This window comes from Chaetura pelagica, unplaced genomic scaffold (genome assembly GCF_000747805.2).
Source record: "Chaetura pelagica isolate M959 unplaced genomic scaffold, ChaPel_1.0 scaffold118, whole genome shotgun sequence".
NCBI lineage: Eukaryota > Metazoa > Chordata > Aves > Apodiformes > Apodidae > Chaetura > Chaetura pelagica.
The window spans coordinates 479,275-500,370 of NW_009954408.1; the positions used below are offsets into that span (position 1 = coordinate 479,275).

The 21,096-nt window shown below is 43.6% G+C and overlaps 1 protein-coding gene across 1 annotated transcript in view; it reads left to right on the forward strand.

Annotated features, from left to right (window-relative positions):
• Nucleotides 1-3,853, forward strand: part of CEP57L1 (centrosomal protein 57kDa-like 1) — an 11,658-nt gene extending 7,805 nt beyond the window's left edge. Inside the window, exons 9-10 of the mRNA XM_010004342.1 lie at nt 1,273-1,417; nt 3,629-3,853. Coding sequence (XP_010002644.1) covers nt 1,273-1,417; nt 3,629-3,853 — 370 coding nt within the window. The remainder of the gene's footprint in view (nt 1-1,272; nt 1,418-3,628) is intronic.
• Nucleotides 3,854-21,096: the final 17,243 nt, after the last annotated feature.

Consider the following 21,096-nt stretch of genomic DNA (forward strand, 5'->3'; position numbering starts at 1 on the left):
TCCCCCTTGTCCTCTCCCTCCCTGCCCTTGTCCCAAGCCCCTCCCCAGCTTTCCTGGAGCCCCTTCAGGCCCTGGAAGGTGCTCTAAGGTCTCCCTGGAGCCTTCTCTTCTCCAGGCTGAACAGCCCCAACTCCATTCACAACGTCTAGCCTAGTCCTACTTACTCTTCTTGTGTTCTGTCCATTCTTATGTCCCTGATGGGTCTTTCTGCTGCAACAGTTCATCCCCTTTTCTTGTTGACAGCAGAACTTGTCAGTCTTGTAGGGTGGCTGTGAAAAAGGGACAGTCTCCTGCCAGAAAGTGGGCAGGGTGTGGAAGAAGCAAATACATGAGATGGGAGTGTATGTATCTTTCTAGCCATGCAAGAAAATGTGGGTTACAACTTGTCATGTTCTTGGGCATCTTCCCAGTAATGCAAGCCTGTAGGATTGTGGTCCAACGTGGTGGAGCTGGGCATAGCAGATGTGTCAATGAATGGTGGTTTGAACAGAGGAGGATGTGTTGGTTAAACCAGTTAGGTTATTGACACTGATTTGAAATCCTTCATGTGGCAGAACTTAAACTGGCAATCAGTATCTTCCAAAAGCAATGGTTTGGCTTACTCATGGCAATTCAACAACCAGTTACTTCAATTAAACCATCAAGAAGCAGCTGTTACTCACAAGTCAGAAAAGAAGCTGTGACCTTTGGAAAGAGTTTATTTATTTTAGAGAAGGCCTCTGGTTTTGACTAGTTGGGATACCTAGGTATCAAATACATCTACACAATTTCTTTTAATTAAGCTGGTTAAGTTAAATCACCAGCACACTTTGCTGCATTTTTTTTTTAAATTTGAATAAGCTGTCAGAAAAAACCCTATAATTTAAATGCAGTAGTTTAAGCAATACTTTTCTGTATTACTCTAAGCTGTCAGAGTCTGCACTAAATCAGTCAGGAAGTGAAAATAATCACACTGGATAGCTGCTGTTCACTTTCCAAATTCTCTTTTTACACACTGTTACACCTGTAGCTGTTACACTGTGGCAAGAGGAAGGAGTAAGATGCACATCAGCTGCAAATTTGGAATAAGAAAATCAGACCTGCTGGAAAACTTTATCAGTTCTAGTGTGAATATGTTCCAGATTAATGTGTATTGTGTGAGAGGGCAAATAATGCTACATGGGTGTTCTCTTGACAAAATGGCTAGCAACCCCTGCCATGCTCTGAAAGTATTGGAAGAGATCCTAGAGACTGTGTAGTGAATACTTAGCATGCCATTCTTTTCTTTAACAGTAGGTATCAAGAACTTGTGAAGCAGATACAGGAGACTCAAGACTCCAGAGTTTGTGAAGACCTAGAACAGAAGCTGGATTGCCTTGTTCAACACATGGAGTTCAAAGGAGAACAAATATCCACGCTGAAAAAGCATCAGGCTGCTGTAAGAATCAAATGTAAACTCTCTAGCTAGTAACTTAGAATCACAGAATCATGTAATAGTTTGAGTTGGAAGGGACCTTAAAGATCATCTAGCTCTAAAAGGCTGCCACAACTCTGCCTCCTCTTGTCATTAGCTAGAAAGTCACTGCAGTGCTTAAGCCAGGATGTCCCAGTGTGGGTGATCATAACTAGGCTGCTAGCTTGGTGTTCCTGTACCTCCAATTCCTTCTTTTGAACCAGAAAAAGTGCTTGCAGCTGGGAATGGCTGCTAGTGGGAAGGCTTCCTGCCCTGAGGCAGTTCTGCAAGATGGGGCTGGGTTGCTCAGTCTAGCACTTCTGCTCACTGTGTTAAGACAAACTGTTGAGATTTCATTCCTTAGTATCTTGTCGCTCTGAGGAATGAGAAAGTAGAAGCTATAATTGCAGAACAGACTGGATTAAATGCCTTTTATATGACTGAAATATTGAAGCTTTGGATTAACCAAATAGTCTGTTGACCACAGCTTCTCCAAAATCCCAGCCAGACATGCCTGTCAGTTTGTTTTAACCTCTAACCTGTGTGCTTTCTGTCAGTACTTGGTTTAGAGCCATGGATAGCAGCTTTTCACACATGCCCATATAAAATCACTCTTCTGTAGATGAACAGCTTAACCCTTTGTAGCAATTTAGTTTGAACATATGATAAAAAATACAATCCACAGTTCTGTCTGATAGCTTTCTGTTCTTCCATCTTATGTTTCAGGATAAAGGGATTCATCTAAGAGCTTTGTTTATACAGAATACAAAACAAAATTCAGTATGAGACCTTATGAAAGGGGAGGTGATAGTTAATTTAAGTCTGACTAGTTTTATTCACATTCATTCTTTGATAGATTTTGCTCACTCAAACCTTTCACTCTCCATGTCATTGCAAGCACAAAGGTGCTTACATCAAAGCAGTATTGTCAGAGCTGCATGACAGCAATATGGACAAAAGACACAGACTGTTGAGTCCTCTCTGCCTGCCTTAGCAGTGTCAATGTTTTTTTGGATTAATCTCATATATTCTTGAGGAGGCAACAATTACAGTGTTACTCCCTGCCTCAGCATCTTGCTGACTTCATCCTCCAGGAACCATAGACAATGGACACCAACTACACCTTTGTTTCCTCCTTTTGCATATCTTTATGGCTTGAGTCTGCCTTCATTTTGGGATGATGAGAAGAGGAACAGCACATACAACATGGTGCAACCTTGTTGTCATCCTTGCCTATTATCAGGATGCAGATCTGCTGGCAAGTCATCTGTGCTGTGGTGCAGCCTTATCAGAGCACACGCCTTAGGGTCATGATGTAAATAACATATTCCTCTTGTTTGTCTGTTTGATTCCTGTCCATCACGCCCTGGTTATCAACACAGGCCACTCCTGTAACCCTTGGCCTCTATCATTTCTTTCTGGTGCTTCTGCACACAGATATTTCTACTGGTAATTTGTAGAGATGAGACTTCATACTTCTGATGCATATTCCTGCTTTTAGAACCTGTCACACTAAAAATGCTGTAGTAAACTCTGTGCCTCACAGTTAATAACATGTTCTAGAATGCAATTAAAGTTAATTATTTTTGGAAATGAACTTAAAGTCTAAATTGGCATGTGGAAAGCTTCCAGCCTAATTTTATCTTTGGGAGTGACCTTTACATGCCAAATGTAAGTAAAGCCTTATTATTTGACATTTACTAAAACATTCTTTAGTAATCAACCCTATTTATTCTGTTTTCCAATTCTGTTAGGAGGCTTCAAAATAAACTGCTTAGATACAGGAGTGGATAATAAACATTATACATTTTATAGGCTTGTTGGGGCTTTTTTTGTTTGCTTTGTTCAAGTAGTACAATCTGAAATGGAAAAATACTGTTGTAAATATAAATTGGTAACAGATGATGTTCTGTCTTTCTCAAGTAAGTGTTTTTACCTTAGGGAATGATGGGGTTCAACAGCCCATTGAGTGTGGGTGAGGTCACTTTTCTGTAATGCTTTCTCTATGGGTGAGGTCAGTTTTCTGTAGTGCTTTCAGTTACAGGGAGACAACTGTTTACAAGTTTAGTAGGTTTTAACTTTTTGCAGAAGTTCCCTTAGACATCACTAGTTTGAAGTTTGGTAGAAGTCCAGTAAGCTCTACAGTTGCACATCCTCTGAGTATGTAACATTCTAATTAGTTATCATTCTTCCTAGGTACAGAAAGTCAAGAGAAAAACTCAGAAATTGAAGCAAGGGGCAGCTCATGTCAAACCAAATCATGGTGACCCAAAGGAAGCAAAGGAGATTGCAGTTACTGTAAGGGAAAGTATGTCTAAATCTTGTTCTGGGCAGAGAAGCAGAAGCTCTCTTCAGCTGCTAAAAAATGTGCAGAAACTTCAGTCAGCACTGAAAAAAGATGATATCATGTGGGAACAATAGTTCTGAAGTTTACTGTGTTAGAAGTTTTTGAAGTTGCCTGACAGTCAGTAAGTTTTTAATTTATCAAAAGAACTTTAAAAAATAAAACAGATAGAGCTTACATACAGGTGTATGTTCTAAACTGCCTGCTCATCAGTAGGTCAGCTTGTTCACCTCAGAATTTACTTTGATGTAGGGTAGCTGTAATTCAACTGCACTGACTTGTAATAAAGTGTTTGAATGGATTAATGGAATGCTTACTTGTTAACTTCTCAAATAAAAATTTCTACCTTTTTTTACACTTAAAATATTATGCAATCTTTGGTGTCCTGTTGCCTTTGCTGCCAAGGAAATACTTAGACCTTGCTTTTCCAGAATGACTTGGGCTAGTGCTTCTGCTCAGATAAAAACACTGGTTTCCCTTTTCTCTAATAACTGAAGATTTGGATCATTAAAACTGAGGCAGAAGAAGTACTATTATATCTTAATTATTTATTTATTTCATCATCATCATCGTAATCATCATTCTATTATTATTATATTACAGTTATGGTTGTGGTATTATTGTTATTATTACTGTTATTGCTATTATTATTATTATTACTACTACAGTACAAGCTTTATTCACAGTCTTAGCATTAGGAACAAGCCAGGGACTGGACTGGAAGCACAACCCATGACTTGGTTAAACCACAACATGGGAGTGTTCTTGATACTTGCTCTTGCTACAAGGGCCACTACTTGTGGTGTGTAGGTTGGGTGCTTCTCTTCTCATCAGCACAACCTGCTTCTACCACAGCATAAAATAACTGAGCTGTCACAGAGGAGGCCTTGAATGGTGTGGGATTTGCATACTCAGAAAAATGCAAGAGGGGTCTTTATGCTGATGGTGAGCCTGCTCTTTTCCATCCCCCACTACATATGCATAGCTAGTGCTAAAAGGGACTTTGACATAACAGTGACTTCAAATCAATACTAGTTATTTAGTTGCAATAAATTCTTGTATTGAGGTTACTGACTGAAGCTGTTTTTCCTGGATTCCTGCATGCATTGGAACAAAACAGCTTCCTTAGGGAAGTTCTGCTGTAGATCTCTGGTATAAAGAGACTGCAGTGGTCTTCTCAAGCCCCTGTGCAAGTATGAATAAAATTTGGAGGCATGCTCTGTTGTCAAGGGGCTTGAATAAAGGCTAGTAACAACATATAGTCCTAGTGGGAAGTTGGGTCTTTGGATTAGTAAGTTTTGCTCTGGCATCCTTCAAGAGAAAGGATTCAGGAAAGTTTTCCATCAAATAGTTTAAATTTAAAATCACCTGTTACAATCTGTTAAAGGAGTTGTGTGTGTGAGTTTTTGAGGGGTGAGAGGGGGAGCTTATACATATTAAACATCTTTATCAGGACTGTGGAAGACCAGGTTGTTCAACTGGTGTTGGAGTATGGGTTTCCTAGACTCTCTTGAACTGTATGGACGTCCTTATGAATTATCCCTGGCTTAGAAAAGCATTTTGTATGCTTAAAAATACTTAAACAGTGTTCTGAACATGGTATTTTCCTGGTATAGGTAGTGTTTGTGAGGTAGGTTATGCACTGGAATTGCTGGAGAAGGAGGGCCCAGGGAGAGGGGCCATTTTGGAGCTGAGGCTGGAGAAGGAGAGCCTCAGCTCCTCTTCTGGACAAGTGGCTGTGTTAGAGGACAGTAGCTTTGGGTTAGTCAACCAGGTACTGGATGGGGCAGTGCTTAAACAAGGCAAGCATTGAATAGTCTTCAAATGTGTGTGCTGACGGGCTGTCCAGTCCAGAATAAAACTGCTCTGTTTGCTTTTTCTGGGGGGAGAGTGGCTGGAGGGAAAGGGCTGAACCCAGTTGTGTTGACAGCTGTGCATTTCACACCTCTGCTTCAGAGGGGGATGAGGAGCCAGGAGCTGGGATTTGAGAAGGGAAAAATAGGAATGGATCGTACACAACCTTACATTAGTTGACAGGTTTACATCACTTGTATTTCAATTCAGATTAATTGTCATTTAATAATTCTTTTGTGCTGTTTTTTTTCTCAAGCTTTTATTTCTCTAGTGCCTGTGTTTTCACACACTAAAGCAAAGCAGATGTGCTTCAGGATGGGCTGAGGCTGTCAAACTTGATGCAAAGAAAGTGTATCCCAAGCAAGTTTTCTTGCTTGCAGAGATGGAGAACATTTGCCTTCAAATTGTTTCTTGGGGCAGAGGGCAGGAAGAGTAGGAGATCCTCTCATATGTGTATTTATTAGCATACTCACAGTTGAAGGCAACTGTCAACCACATAAAATAAACCTTCAAAGAAACACACAGCAAATAATAATTCTGCAGAAACTGAAGTTAAGCTTGGGCACAAGGGTTCTATTATTATTATATTACAGTTATGGTTGTGGTATTATTGTTATTATTACTGTTATTGCTATTATTATTATTATTACTACTACAGTACAAGCTTTATTCACAGTCTTAGCATTAGGAACAAGCCAGGGACTGGACTGGAAGCACAACCCATGACTTGGTTAAACCACAACATGGGAGTGTTCTTGATACTTGCTCTTGCTACAAGGGCCACTACTTGTGGTGTGTAGGTTGGGTGCTTCTCTTCTCATCAGCACAACCTGCTTCTACCACAGCATAAAATAACTGAGCTGTCACAGAGGAGGCCTTGAATGGTGTGGGATTTGCATACTCAGAAAAATGCAAGAGGGGTCTTTATGCTGATGGTGAGCCTGCTCTTTTCCATCCCCCACTACATATGCATAGCTAGTGCTAAAAGGGACTTTGACATAACAGTGACTTCAAATCAATACTAGTTATTTAGTTGCAATAAATTCTTGTATTGAGGTTACTGACTGAAGCTGTTTTTCCTGGATTCCTGCATGCATTGGAACAAAACAGCTTCCTTAGGGAAGTTCTGCTGTAGATCTCTGGTATAAAGAGACTGCAGTGGTCTTCTCAAGCCCCTGTGCAAGTATGAATAAAATTTGGAGGCATGCTCTGTTGTCAAGGGGCTTGAATAAAGGCTAGTAACAACATATAGTCCTAGTGGGAAGTTGGGTCTTTGGATTAGTAAGTTTTGCTCTGGCATCCTTCAAGAGAAAGGATTCAGGAAAGTTTTCCATCAAATAGTTTAAATTTAAAATCACCTGTTACAATCTGTTAAAGGAGTTGTGTGTGTGAGTTTTTGAGGGGTGAGAGGGGGAGCTTATACATATTAAACATCTTTATCAGGACTGTGGAAGACCAGGTTGTTCAACTGGTGTTGGAGTATGGGTTTCCTAGACTCTCTTGAACTGTATGGACGTCCTTATGAATTATCCCTGGCTTAGAAAAGCATTTTGTATGCTTAAAAATACTTAAACAGTGTTCTGAACATGGTATTTTCCTGGTATAGGTAGTGTTTGTGAGGTAGGTTATGCACTGGAATTGCTGGAGAAGGAGGGCCCAGGGAGAGGGGCCATTTTGGAGCTGAGGCTGGAGAAGGAGAGCCTCAGCTCCTCTTCTGGACAAGTGGCTGTGTTAGAGGACAGTAGCTTTGGGTTAGTCAACCAGGTACTGGATGGGGCAGTGCTTAAACAAGGCAAGCATTGAATAGTCTTCAAATGTGTGTGCTGACGGGCTGTCCAGTCCAGAATAAAACTGCTCTGTTTGCTTTTTCTGGGGGGAGAGTGGCTGGAGGGAAAGGGCTGAACCCAGTTGTGTTGACAGCTGTGCATTTCACACCTCTGCTTCAGAGGGGGATGAGGAGCCAGGAGCTGGGATTTGAGAAGGGAAAAATAGGAATGGATCGTACACAACCTTACATTAGTTGACAGGTTTACATCACTTGTATTTCAATTCAGATTAATTGTCATTTAATAATTCTTTTGTGCTGTTTTTTTTCTCAAGCTTTTATTTCTCTAGTGCCTGTGTTTTCACACACTAAAGCAAAGCAGATGTGCTTCAGGATGGGCTGAGGCTGTCAAACTTGATGCAAAGAAAGTGTATCCCAAGCAAGTTTTCTTGCTTGCAGAGATGGAGAACATTTGCCTTCAGATTGTTTCTTGGGGCAGAGGGCAGGAAGAGTAGGAGATCCTCTCATATGTGTATTTATTAGCATACTCACAGTTGAAGGCAACTGTCAACCACATAAAATAAACCTTCAAAGAAACACACAGCAAATAATAATTCTGCAGAAACTGAAGTTAAGCTTGGGCACAAGGGTTGGTGTCCTGGGTTGAGCCAGGATGAAGCCCATTTTCCTTTTACTGGACCTTTTGCCCGAGATGCAATTGTGCACCTGGTGTGCAGCCAAGAGCATTCTGCTCTGTGCAGCTGCTCTTGTGATGGCTTCATGGTTTATTGACAGAGCTGTAGCCATAATCAACCCTATAATTACCAGCCTAGTGATCTTAGGGGTTATGATACTGATCTCTATGGGGGCACTGTCTGTGAACAGTTACAGTACAAATCCTGAAGTGAAAGGAACAGTCCATGTTGGCAATAGCAGTAGCAGGTTCAATTTTACCTCTCCATTTTCTTCCAAGCTGAATCTCCCAGCAGGTAGAAAAACATCCCACTGTTACTATTCTTACTTGGAACACTCTGCTACTAGTTAAAAGAAAGCTTACTGAAGGAAAAAAAAAAAAACCAGTAAAAGGAAAATTGGCTTCATCCTGGCTCAAACCAGGACAGTTGGCAAGGTTCAGCTCTGTGAGAATTAGGCAGGCAGATCACAGGGAGTTTTGCTGGGATCCAAATGCTTCTTATGTTCCAAAAAAGTTCTGGCCTGGAGCTCCATAAGTGTACATTTGGATAAAGCACAGTGGTCAGAGCAGCTTCTTCACAAGAACAGTATGTTTTGGCTTTGTAAGCACTTGCTCTGCTCTTCTGCAGATCCTTGTTTTGATTTATATCCTGCGTAGATTTGTTTGCCTTCTCAGATGAAACTGTATATTTTTATGTATTTTTTTAATGATTGTTCTGCATCTCTTTGTGCAGGGCATCAGACAAAACACACACAGTGATCCCCCAAAAGACTAATTGGTTTATTTACTCAAAATCCCTGTTCTTTTATGCTGAGTTATGCAAAATTGCCACAACAGATTTTTAGTGTTTGAATCTAGGGTCATATTTAATGGCTAGACATTAGGAAATTGGACAAAAGATGTAGGTCAAACAGTATAATTAACAATACAGACCAGCAAATTGTATGCAACAATAGTTCACTTTCCTGCTGCTAATGAAATAAATCTGCTAGCACAAATTAGTGGCTTGTTACTTAAGCCTGCTGGAAAGACTTTGTTTGAGCATGTGTATGACAATCCTCTAACCAGTAAAGCTGGAGGTTGGACGTATCTGTAAATCCAGGGTGTTCTGGGAATAAGAGCTGGCAAAAACACTCCCAGCAAAATAATCAGGGCAGGATCTCTCTGGGATTTGGATACTGGCTAAAGTAACTGAGTGCAGATGTTTATGTGGACAGAAACACATTCCCAGCATAAGAATACTGTACAAACATGCAATGATTTTTATAACAGAAAAAAAACAACAAGGAAGTGAGGGTAATAAAACACAAGCTCTTATTTCTGATGAAGCTTTTTCTGTTTCCCTCAGCTTGCCTGTACATAAAGGGGCCAGGCTGTCTCTGCAGTATCCCCTGCTGGGGCCTGTTGAAGCTTCTGGAAGCCCTTTGGTTTGCCTCTCTGGTGCCTACCTGAAGGTCTCCATGAGCTCCCTGTGTGGGTCTGTCTTCCATCAGTAGAAACAAGCAAGTGTTTCTGAAAGTGTTACCCAAGGTAACAGCTAAAACAGGTCAGATTAATCTTAACCCAGATGCCTGGCTCTCTCTACTAATCACAAAGGGAGTTTGGGGTGACTAGTGAACTTAAACAAAGATATTTATACTGTACAAAGAGTTTGACCAGATAAATTCTGATGAAATGTGGAATTCTTCTCTGATTTCTGGGGATCTTCAGAAGTCCTGGGTAAGTCCTGGGCTGGTTACAGCCTGGGGGTCCCGTGCATCTCCCTCCATACATTCATTTTTCCTCCTGTTTTTGTGTCAGCTCTTTGTGCATTGGGTGGGTGCTTGTCCTGGAAACACACTTGCCATAACTTCCCCATTATGAGTGGTCTTATGGATCCAAAACCAGGAAATCAGGGTCTCAGGGCTGTTTGGTTCAGGAAAATACAGACTACAATGGGATTATATATTGCTGTTATTTAAGAAGACTTCTTTTTAAGCTGGATTTATCTGTGGGCTGCTTTACTATTTTGCCAAAAGTTTTGCTTTATATGCAGAAATGGTAATTTATATTCCTATTGCATCACTCTGCTACTCGTTACTTCTTAAAGAAGAAGTAAAGTAACTTCTGTGTTCTCAAAAAGCTGAGCTAAGTAATTTTTACAGCCATAGCTGAATTATTTTAATCTGAACTCCTCTGCTGCATAGTGTCATAGTTTCTTTTCTCTTGGTTCCTTCTTATTTATATAGCCAAAGAACTGCCTGCTCTTCATTTTCTTTGGCAATTTTATAGCTGCGTTTTCTTACTTTAGTTCTGGGCTTTCTGGCCCACTGGTTTTAATTTTTTTTCTTGCTGGTTTGTCCCTGTCATGGTTCTCTGCCTACTCTTGATGACTTTTTGGTCAGTTCCACTGTCCTTGCTCCCAACCTCTTCCCCTTGCTTTTATTTTGAGGGCAAGTTCCTGTTAGCTTTTTACCACTGATTTAAAGATTCTTCAAATTCTCCAATAAAATCCTTGAGGTATTAGATGCATTTGAGTTTCCTAATGACTTTTCTTAATTTCTCTAAATTAGGTTCTTCTGGATGTTAACACCTTGCATTCAGCTCTGGTGTTGTCCTTTCACTCTAATCCAGATTATTATCACTTCTCTAATATTCTTAAGACTTACCAAAACTGTCTGAAATACCATCTAGGTTCAGTGACTAATTGAAGGCATTGATAGAGCCCTGCAGTCCTTTTATTTACTACTAATCTAGTAAAAAGCTTTATCTTCATTCCCCAAAGTAAGTAAATCTTGAATTCCCTTTGACCTTTGACTGGTGCTGGCTGTTCCTAAATGTCATCCATTAAAATACCAGACTATCTCATTACCTTTACCACAAAGTCAGTCCTTCTGAAGCATCTCCTATCCTGCTGCCAAGGTGTGCTTGCTATTCTACCTTGTTGATATCGGGCTTGTAGTGTCAGATTTCATGTCTTCTGTTGATAGCTCAAGCTCTCACATCAGCACCTGTGTAGTGTACAAATACCCTGGCTGCTTCTCATTGATTTCACCCAGATCCCTGGCTGGGTGCAGTAAAACCCTTTACTTTGATTTTTAGTCAACGCTTCCATTCTCATTTTAGTCATCCTGTCCCCTGGTGTTTCTTTGTGTTCCTTTTTACCTGCATTTCCTCTTCTTTCAGCTGTGCAGTTCAGGTGCAGAGATCTGATTTCTCTGATTCCTTCCTGCAGTTGCTTAGTTTGCAGCTCCTATTATCAGTGAGGCCAGTCCCATAAAAAGAGACAAGGATTTGCCCAAGACCTTGGGATACTATCAACCAAGAAGAACCCCCAAAAGGTACATCCTACACTGGTTAGACCATGTAGTCTCTAGACCATCTCCTGTGTTTGTCAAGTCAAACCTGTTACCTTTCAGTGGTCCCTCATGAAGGCAAAAAGGAGAAACTACTTGCCCAGAGCAGCCAAACAAATGCAAATCACTGAGGAACAGCTGCTACAGATGGTTGCTCTGTGGCTGATTACAAATTAACTAGCTTCTTCATAAAACCATAGAATGGTCTGGGTTGGACCTTCAAGACCATCCAGTCACACCCCTGCATGGGCAGGGACACCTCCCACCAGCCCAGGCTGCTCCAAGCCCCATCCAACCTGCCCTTCAACACTGCCAGGGATGGGGCAGCCACAGCTTCCCTGGGCAACCTGGGCCAGGCTCTCACCACCCTCACACTCCACAATTTCTTCCCCTTCATTTCCAAGGCAGGATGCCCAAATCTTTCTGCAGTGACTTGCCTCTTCCCTGACAAAGACAATTTCCTTTTTTTTTTTTCCTTCTTTGCTTTCTGGTTGACTATGGTCCCCACTGACAAAGTGACTAGAATAACTGTAATACCAGATATTGGGAAGAGAGCACTGCTACTTTAGAAATTCTCACAAAGCAAGTGTTTCCTGTTAGAACTGAGTGAATTTGGTATAAGTGGATTATTTGCAGACAGTACATTTGTCAGAAAGTGGCATTTCTTGCAAATTCTATCTTTCCTTTCATTCCTGGTCAACTTCAACTTATAGGTCCAGGTGAGAGAAGACAGATCTTGAACATCAATGTATTTTGTTTGGGGAAAAATGAAAGCAAAATGTTTCAAGTCTTCCTTTGTAAAATGTTTTATTCAGCACATCAGTTTTAATGTGTAATTGCCTAAACTTTCTGGAGTGTCCTTAAAAAGCTGGGGGAGGGAGGAGATGGCATTTGGTAGTGGGCTGCAGGAGGATACTTTGGAATTTTTTTGCCCAAAGTAGTTTTTCTCTTAATTTCCTCAGCTGGAAATCAAAATAGGAAAAATCACATTCACCCAGTTCTGTTCCTGATACCAAAGGAGAAGTCTTGTTAAAGGAGATGCTGAATAAGCAATTTGTTAAAGAAATTGCTACATATTATATATTAACTACATAGGAGTGGGAATTTATGCTTTTTATGTGGACAGGCCTCCTTGTGCAGAGTTCACAAGTGGTTTGATCTTCAGAAAGGAGCTTCTTCTCAACTGCTTTGTCTTTTGGTGTGCCAAAAATGGATCAAGTACACCAGAACTCTCCTCAGAAGTCCAGCAGCTCAAGCAGGGACTAGCAGCACAGCTGGCAGAGCTGGAGGAAGAAGTAGAAGACAGCAGGATACTCCAGGGAATACTATAATAAGAATTTGCTAGGGAATAAAGGTGAGAGTGAGATTATAGCAATGCATTGTAGCTCTTAGTTTGGTTTTTGGGTTTCTTTTGTTATGATATAAAAGCCCTGCTCAGTTTCAAGAGCAGAATGTGCACATGGGAGCCAGGAAGAACAGCTTTTTCATGGTGTGTCTGCCACAGAATCACAGTTGAAATGGAAGGGAATGTCAAAAGGTAAAGTAAATTCATTTCATGTTGCAAGCAAAGCTTGAGATCTCCCCTGCATGTCAAGTAGTTCCTCCTTATAGTGAAGAGGAACTCACTTCACACATAAGGCTGGCAAGTATAAGCAGAATGGTCACATGTAAGAGAGGTGCTCTTGCTTTCCTCAGCCATGATGAGATGCAGGCTGTGACAGTGCCCCAAGGTTGGGCATTAGGCTTCAAGGAAGCTACAGAGCACCTGGAGAATATGTGGGGGGAAAAAGAGGTGAAGGACACTTCACAAGGACACTGGTGATAAAAAGGAAAGGAGCTGAGCTTAGGTCTCCACTCCATTTTCTCTTCAGTGATAACTCTTCAGACAGATGGGAGATTGCTGTAAAGATGAAGGGGACACACTTGTGTTTGCACTTAGGTTAGAAAGTAATGGGCTAAAATTCAAGCTTTCCAAAGATAGTATAAGTTAAACCCAGGTATCTAGACTGGTTGCTATCCATCTGCAGTGACCATCCATCTTTAAGAGCAGGATGATTTCAGAAAAGGATGTGATACTTAAGAAAAGCTTTCAGGTAGGTAGCTAAAGTAAACACTGGCTGAAAAAAACCCCCACACTTCTTTGCTCTTCACCAAGTGCTAACACAAAAATTACATCAGAGAAAGTGATCAGAGTTTTATTTTACAATCTGGGCCTGTAAAGACAGCCTGGGAAGGGCTGTAATGCTGTTTGCACGCCAATAAAACAGCACAGCCTTTCTTTGCTTTAACCAGTAGGGTGGGCCTTGCTCTGCAGCCTTTGTTTGTGGGACAGCTCCCGATTAAGTGCAAAGACTAAACATTTTCTTCCACTTGCCCCTATTTTTCCTTTTTCTTTCTCCTCCTTCTCCTCCTTCTCCTCCTCCTCCTTCTCCTCCCTCTCCTTCTTCCTTCTTCTTTCCCTTTACCCTTTTCCTTTCTCTTCTTTCTCTTCTTTCTCTCTTTCTCTTCTTTCTCTTCTTTCTCTCTCTCTTTCTCTCTTTTTCTCTCTCTCTCTTTCTCTCTCTCTTCCTCTCTCTCTCTCTCTCAATACATCTCCTAAACAGAGATCTGTTCAACCCGCACTCCATTTGCAGTGGCAGGAGCAGCAGCTGGTGCTGTTGGGGCAGCAGCCGTGCAGAGGGAGGCAGAGAGCTGCTGGGAACCTGCTGGGAACCTGCTGGGAGCTGCTGGGAACCTGCTGGGAGCTGCTGGAGAGCAGAGCGCGCAGCACCCACCGCTTGTGCTGCTGAGCTGCAGATCCAGGAGCTCCCGCTGGCCCGCACCCACCGCTTGTGCTGCTGAGCTGCAGATCCAGGAGCTCCTTCTGGCCCAGCAGGTTGCACTGTGCACATTTGAAAAGAAAAACGCTGTGAAACTCCTTCCTGAAGCCGGGCACAGTGGCAGGGCTTGCGAGTCCCTCGGATGGTGTGAAAATGTCCTCTTCTTGTCTTTAGAGGCAGGGAAGCTAAGCCGGGTCAGACAGGCCAGGACAAGGTTCCCCTCCCTCCCTGTGCTCTTCTAGTACTTCTGTGTTTTAAGTTATTTTTATTTGAGTTTTAAAGTGGAGTTCAAATGTCTAGGTCCAGTGGAATGAATTCCCCCATTTCCCTTGTATTAATTGCATTTTTTTTTTCCTGATTCCCCCAATAATTCTTCTCGTGGGACAACTTAGGAGAGATCCCTTTCAAGGGTGATTATAACAGCCCAGTGGGCTTTGGGGACTGATGAGCTGCTGCTTTGGTGCTGTTCTCTGATGCTAATGATGATCTACAGACAGACAAAGTTTCCTGTGATGTTTTACTGCTGTTTTCAAATGTGTGATTTGCTGGTTATTTCAGGGTTTATTCAACTCTTTTGTACAGGCAGAATCATTCAGCTGGGCCAGAGTAAATATTTGCACATGCTTAAATGGTTTTGCACTCACAGCAGCGTTATTGAACTGTGTTATTATATCCCCCCTATCAGGTAGGAACCAAAACCTGGGATGTAGCCTGCATGTATCTAGCACAGCAGCTGCTCACAAAACCCAAAGTGTTGGCAATAGCTTTTTTTCCACCCAAATATAAAGCTCTTCACATTCAGGGTAATTTGTCTCTGGACATTCAGTCTCAGCTCTCTGCTTAGAGTCAGTATTAGCTGCTCAGAGAGGTTCAGTATTTGAACTGAAATTCCCCTTTCTTCTTCAGGAAGGAAATCCCATTTGTAAGCACTTAGGAAGGAAATAAAACTTGGAGATGGCTCTCAAATAAACTAGGTTTCCTCAGGCAGTGGGAATGCAGGGGCCGTCAGCTAATGCAGTGCAGAAATGCAGACATGGCAGCATCTCTTTTGTGTCCATAAACTGGAAAGGGAAAGTTTCCTGACAAGAAAGATAAATCCAGTGAATGTAGTGACAGAGGAAGATGTGATGATTTACACCCGGTGGTCAGTGTGTCACCTACACTCTCTGAAGGACATTTACTGTTTTCTCCAGGTAAGAGAAGCATTTTTTCATCAGTGGGAGACAGGGAACTGCTGGAGAGAGTCCAGGAGAAGGTGACAAAGATGCCAGGGGGGTTGGAGCATCTCCCTGCTGAGGAAAGGCTGAGGGAGCTGGGGCTGCTCAGCCTGGAGAAGAGAAGGCTGAGGGGAGACCTGATCACTGCCTACACGTGTCTGAGGGTGGGTGCAGGAGGATGGAGCCAGACTCTGCTCAGCAGTGCCCAGGGAGGGGAAAAAAACAACCCAGCTTGTGGGCACCCCTGCTCCCCACAGGCAGCAGCAGCAAGGCTGGGCCAGCTCTCCCCCAGCTGCTGTGGGTGCTGAGGTCTGTGCTGTCAGCACGGTGGCTGCCAGGCTGGAGCTTTGTTCTCCCAGCTTTCCCTCCTGCTTTTTGTGCTTTCTCTGTTGTTGTTTTTCTCGAGTTTTCCTGCCTGTGTTGGGTGTCCCTCCGAGCGGTGGGGCTTCCACTAGAGGTCACCTGCCACACACCAACCATCCCTGGGAGCCTCAGCTGGAGTTCCCAGCTGGAAAACGCTGGCTCAAGCTTCTCTGAAGTCATCCCAACCCACTGGAAATCTCCATCGGAGTCCAACAGAGCTGCCTGGCTCTGCAAAGTGGGTAACATCCAGCTTTTCAAGAGTTGGTTGCTGTGAAATCCACTTGGCAGGTGGTGCAGCTGGAAACGCCCAAGGTTTGGGTGCATTAGGGTCTGTGATTCTCTTCATTAACATTTGACTAGTCCCACCTGGACAGCACTACCCCAGGTAAGCCCAGGCAGATGTGTTCACACAACTGGGCAATGGTAAATCACCCTTCTTTGGGCTGGCAGTGGCTTGTTCAGTTTGGAACAGGATTTTCAAGGCACATCATCTGGGCTGATGCTGTTCCTGCCAGACCCAGGGATAACAAATTTGCTGTTGCCTTTGACTGAAAGCTGGTGATTCTGCAAATCCTTGTCTTCTTTTTGGAGGGTCCAGAGTTAACAGCCAGAAGTTTCCTTGTGTCTGCTGTAAAAGAAAGGCAACACAGGGCCAGAATGTCTCCTTTGTCCCTTCATCATTCCCTTTGTGTCTTTGTTGTGCAGTATCACTTTGCTACAGGGTTTCACCTCTGGCTTGGGAAATGTATAACAGTGCCATCTCCTCGTGTGCTTTAGCTTGTCAAAAAAATCTAGAAGCATCTTTTGCCATCAGCAGATGATGAGAATGTTTCTGGTTTCTAGGTCAGAGAACTGGAGCATGCTAGATCCAGCCAGGGCATTGAAAAAGAGGCCCAACTGGATCCTTTTCTTAAAGATAATCATGAGGAATTTCCCTTTCTCAGTTGTATTAGCCCTAACCAGTCTCCAGGATGTATCAAGATACATTTCAGCAATTAGAGTCTAATACATTCCTTTTTTTTGACAAATAGAGAGATGATTTGTTAATAATTCAGGCATTATCAAAATACTAGATTTCTGTACAGTCATGAGCCCCTTTTCATGACTGTATAAAATGAACACATTGCACTTTCCTCACTAAATGTTGCCTCTTACACCAAAGAGATGTTGTGATATTAGTTAGTTTTGTTGGTTTTATGTCAACCAGATCAACAATTGCCCAGGGAAGCTGTGGCTGCCCCATCCCTGGCAGTGTTGAAGGGCAGGTTGGATGGGGCTTGGAGCAGCCTGGGCTGGTGGGAGGTGTCCCTGCCCATGCAGGGGGTTGGGACTGGGTGGTCTTTAGGGTCCCTTCCAACCCAAACCATCCTATGGTTCTTTAATTAAGCCTAAAGTAGATCCCTGGCAGCAAAAGCTTTTGATAACAGTGAAAAAATGGGGAAGAGTGGATAAGCTGATGGACCTTCATTCCAAACCTGTAGAGGTGATGTCACTTGAGATTATTTAATTTAGACTGATTTTAATGTATTTATTGGACACTTCCAGGGAAATTGCTATGGCTAAAGAAAGGTTGCCTCAGGTTTATGTATCATGTGCATACACCCAAATTCATTAAACACTGATTACTAAGATGCTGTAGAGATGTTTTCCCCCCCATTTCTCAGATCAGTGGTTTCAAGAGGCAGCTTGAAAACTTGCATCAATATTCTAAAGCTCCAAAGTTCACTGAAGTGAGGTCAAAGCCAGTCCTGGAATTTGGGTCAAGGAGTTTGCTCAGAACAGCTTTTTTTTGATGTGACCAAGTTCCAGACCTGTGCTCAAAAGACAAGGAGAGATGTTCTAAAATCAGTAGGGCATGATGTACAGATGTGGCCCAGGGAGAGGTTCCTGGGTGCCTCTATGTTGGTTCTGGCTTCACAGATCCTTTGTTACTGGTGAATGTGGCCTTTTGGAGGATGTCCTGCAGGACAGCTCTGTTGCACCAGGGGAGGTTCAGATTGGATATGAGGAAAAATTCCTTCACAGAAGGAGTGGGGAGGCCTTGGAACAGGCTGCCCAGGGAGGTGGAGGCACCAGCCCTGAAGGGATCAACAAACAGGTGGACGTGGTGCCTTGGGAGATGGTTTAGTTGTTAGGGGTTGCAGGGCTGATGGCTGGACTTGATCTGGAAGGTCTTTTCCAACCTTGGTGATGATTCTGTGATTCTATGCACTGCAGGGTGGGATGGGCTGGCCAGGTGTGCTGGGGTCTTGCCACGTTGTTCCAGTGAAATCTGAGCAGGTCTGGTATCTCCATCTGTAAAACTGGTCCAACAGAATCTCTGTGCCTTGCAGGAATGAGGACAACTCATGCCACTGAGATGGGGAAGTGCTGCTGGATGAATATCTCAGCCAATAAAACTGCTCTGGCCATCTGAGGATGAGCTGATTGCCTCTCTGCCCCTGGTGAGCCTGAAGCACTGTGAGAAGATAAGGACACCTGTAGTTCAGCACCCAGGTTTACACAGGGACCAGAAAATGAATCCCTTCCCTGGAGCTGGGGAGGAGTTGTGCCCTGTGTGCCCTCTTCTGTCAATCACACTCCTGCCAAATGGTGAACTGTGTCTCTTCCCTGAGTGTCCAGCTCAGGTGAGGCTATTTCAGCCCTGAACCATCACTGAGCTCCTTGGCCCTCTCTCCTCCAGGAGCCACTCCTGCAGCCCACCCAGATACCTCTCTCCTCAGGCCTGAGGATCCCTGCTGCCTGGAAGGCAGGCAGGGCTTGGCACAGAGCCCCAGGTGATGCTCTTAGAGCTGTGGGCAAGTTTTTGAGGCCCTTGCAGGGGTTGCTGCCTTCCCTGGGGGTGCTGGCTGGAGAGGGGAGAAGCACTAAACTGCCCTGTGGCTTGGGAAATAGAAACTGGAGGCTTCTGGCTTCCCAGCCTGCTCAGCTTCCCCAAGCCCCTTCCTCCTGCCTGACTTCTGGATTTGTGTTGCAGTGCCTAACAAGCCTCAAATAAATAACAGCTCCAAGGAAACAAAGGTGCTGTGGGTGGTAACAGTGTTTGGAGAGAGGCAGGAACAGATCAGAAGTTACTGATACCAACCAGTAAGGATGTAAATGAAGGAAGCACTTGGGAAATTAGTGGAGAAAACATTTCCATGGGGTTTGATATTTAATTTACATTTTTATTAAAGGCTGCTTGCTCTCTGCCCCTCTCTTTTTGTTTCCTCCTATGTAAAGCAAGGTTCTATTTGTTTTGACTTCTCACCATCTTTGTTTAAAGCAGATGATAAAGAGGAGTCCTATAAAACTCCTGGTCTTAATCCCCTTAAAATCTCCCTGGTCTAATTTGAAGAACCTGGTGATGCTTTAGCAATTATTGGCATCAGTAAAATTCTGTTGATAGGAATTCTAGCAAAGCATTGACAGGAATTTTTAGACTTGTGATACAAGTGGCAATGAAAAATAATCCTGCAAGATTAGATGTGGTTTTAAAAAATCACTTTTTGTACCACTTCTAATTTAGTTTAACCTGCTTTTTGGCAGTAGAGTGTCTCTAGTCAGTCTCCCTGGTTCCCATTGAACATGAATTATTTACTTCCATGTGTGTCTCACAAGGCAGTTGGGAGAACTCATTTGAAATGGCAGAAATCAGAAAGTGGGTGTGTAGACATTGCAGCTGAAGTTGGCATTAAAGTATTTTAAGTCATTGAATGCACTTGGTTTTGATGGTATTCTAAGAAAGATTAGTAATTTATGGTCTTTTTATTTTTAATGTAGGACTGAAATGAGGTTTATTTTTTTGATCCCTGTTTTCAGACCTCTTCCCCCTGCCAGATATTTCTCAAAGAAAACATTTTTCCAGATCTTGCCCCAGCATGTTGTTTTGCTGGTGAGCTTGGGGAAAAGCCATCATCACCACTGGCTTAGGTTGGACATGAGGAGGGAATTGTGGAGTGTGAGGGTGGTGAGAGCCTGGCCCAGGTTGCCCAGGGAAGCTGTGGCTGCCCCATCCCTGGCAGTGTTGAAGGGCAGGTTGGATGGGGCTTGGAGCAGCCTGGGCTGGTGGGAGGTGTCCCTGCCCATGCAGGGGTGGGACTGGATGATCTTGAAGGTTCCTTCCCACCCAAACCAGTCTGTGATTCAATGAAATGACAAGTAATGCTCAATTAGCATGTCCAGCAGGTGTTTCTCACCCCTGACAGAAGGTTCCTCCAAGAGATTTCAGTTTGCACACCAAGCTTCCCCTTTTTCAAACTTCAGTCTCCTGCTCCTGCTGCTAAGCAGGACCTGCCCAGCTGCAGCTCAGGGTTGTATGATGTCCTCTGCTTGGAGCTCCCTGGCTGCTGTGCAGCCACTGCCAGGCATAGTAGGAGCAGGGTGGGATTGCACCTGCCTGAAAATAACACCCCTACACACCTGTAGCAGGGCTGGGGTGGGAGTTTGGCCACAAGAAAGAGAAATGTGTCCCAGGATTCACATGGTGTTAGGGAATGGGTTGGTGTGTGTGTGTGTGTGTAGGGAGGAGAGGGGAGGAAGGATGGTGGGATGTCTGGGTTGCTGGAGGCCACCCAGCCCCTGCACACCTGTGAACCTGCTTTGTGCAAGGGCAGGTGTGGTACCAAGTTCCTCCTTTCAAAGGGGAAGTGGCACTTGTGGGTATGGCCTCCAGGAGGTGCAGAAGCTGTGAGGGCAGAAGCTGTGTGAGATAGTCAAGTTTTGGAGAGGGGGAGAAACCCCACGAATGGCTAGTAAATGAGAAATAGGAACTACCTCTCTGGTGGCTGGGGAACCTGTAGTGACTGTGCCATGATGTTCCAGTCCTTACAGGGTGGCTGCCAAGAAGATGGAGCCTCCCTGTTTACAAGGAGACACATAGAAAAGACAAGGGGTGATGGGCACAAGTTGCTCCTGGGGAGATTCTAGTTGGACACAAGAGGTAAATGTTTCCCCATGAGGACAGTCAGACATTGGAACAGCCTCCGAGGGAAGTGGTGGATTCCCCCACACTGGGCAGTTTGAAGGCTCAGCTTGACAGGGAGCTGAGCCACCTCATGTCAACTAGAGCAGTGCCTGGAGAGGTTGGGCCAGATGATCCCTGAGGTCCCTTCCAACCTGCCATGCCTGGATTCTGGGATTCTGTGCCTGATGTAGGGAGCTCTGTGACTGATGCTCTGAATTTGAAGGTGTCCCTTTGATGCAGGTGGGCTTAGATTCCCTATTTCTTTCTTGTCCCTGTGACTCAGGAGCTGTGCACAGCTGCTGCTGGGACAACTACAAAAGCCTGACTG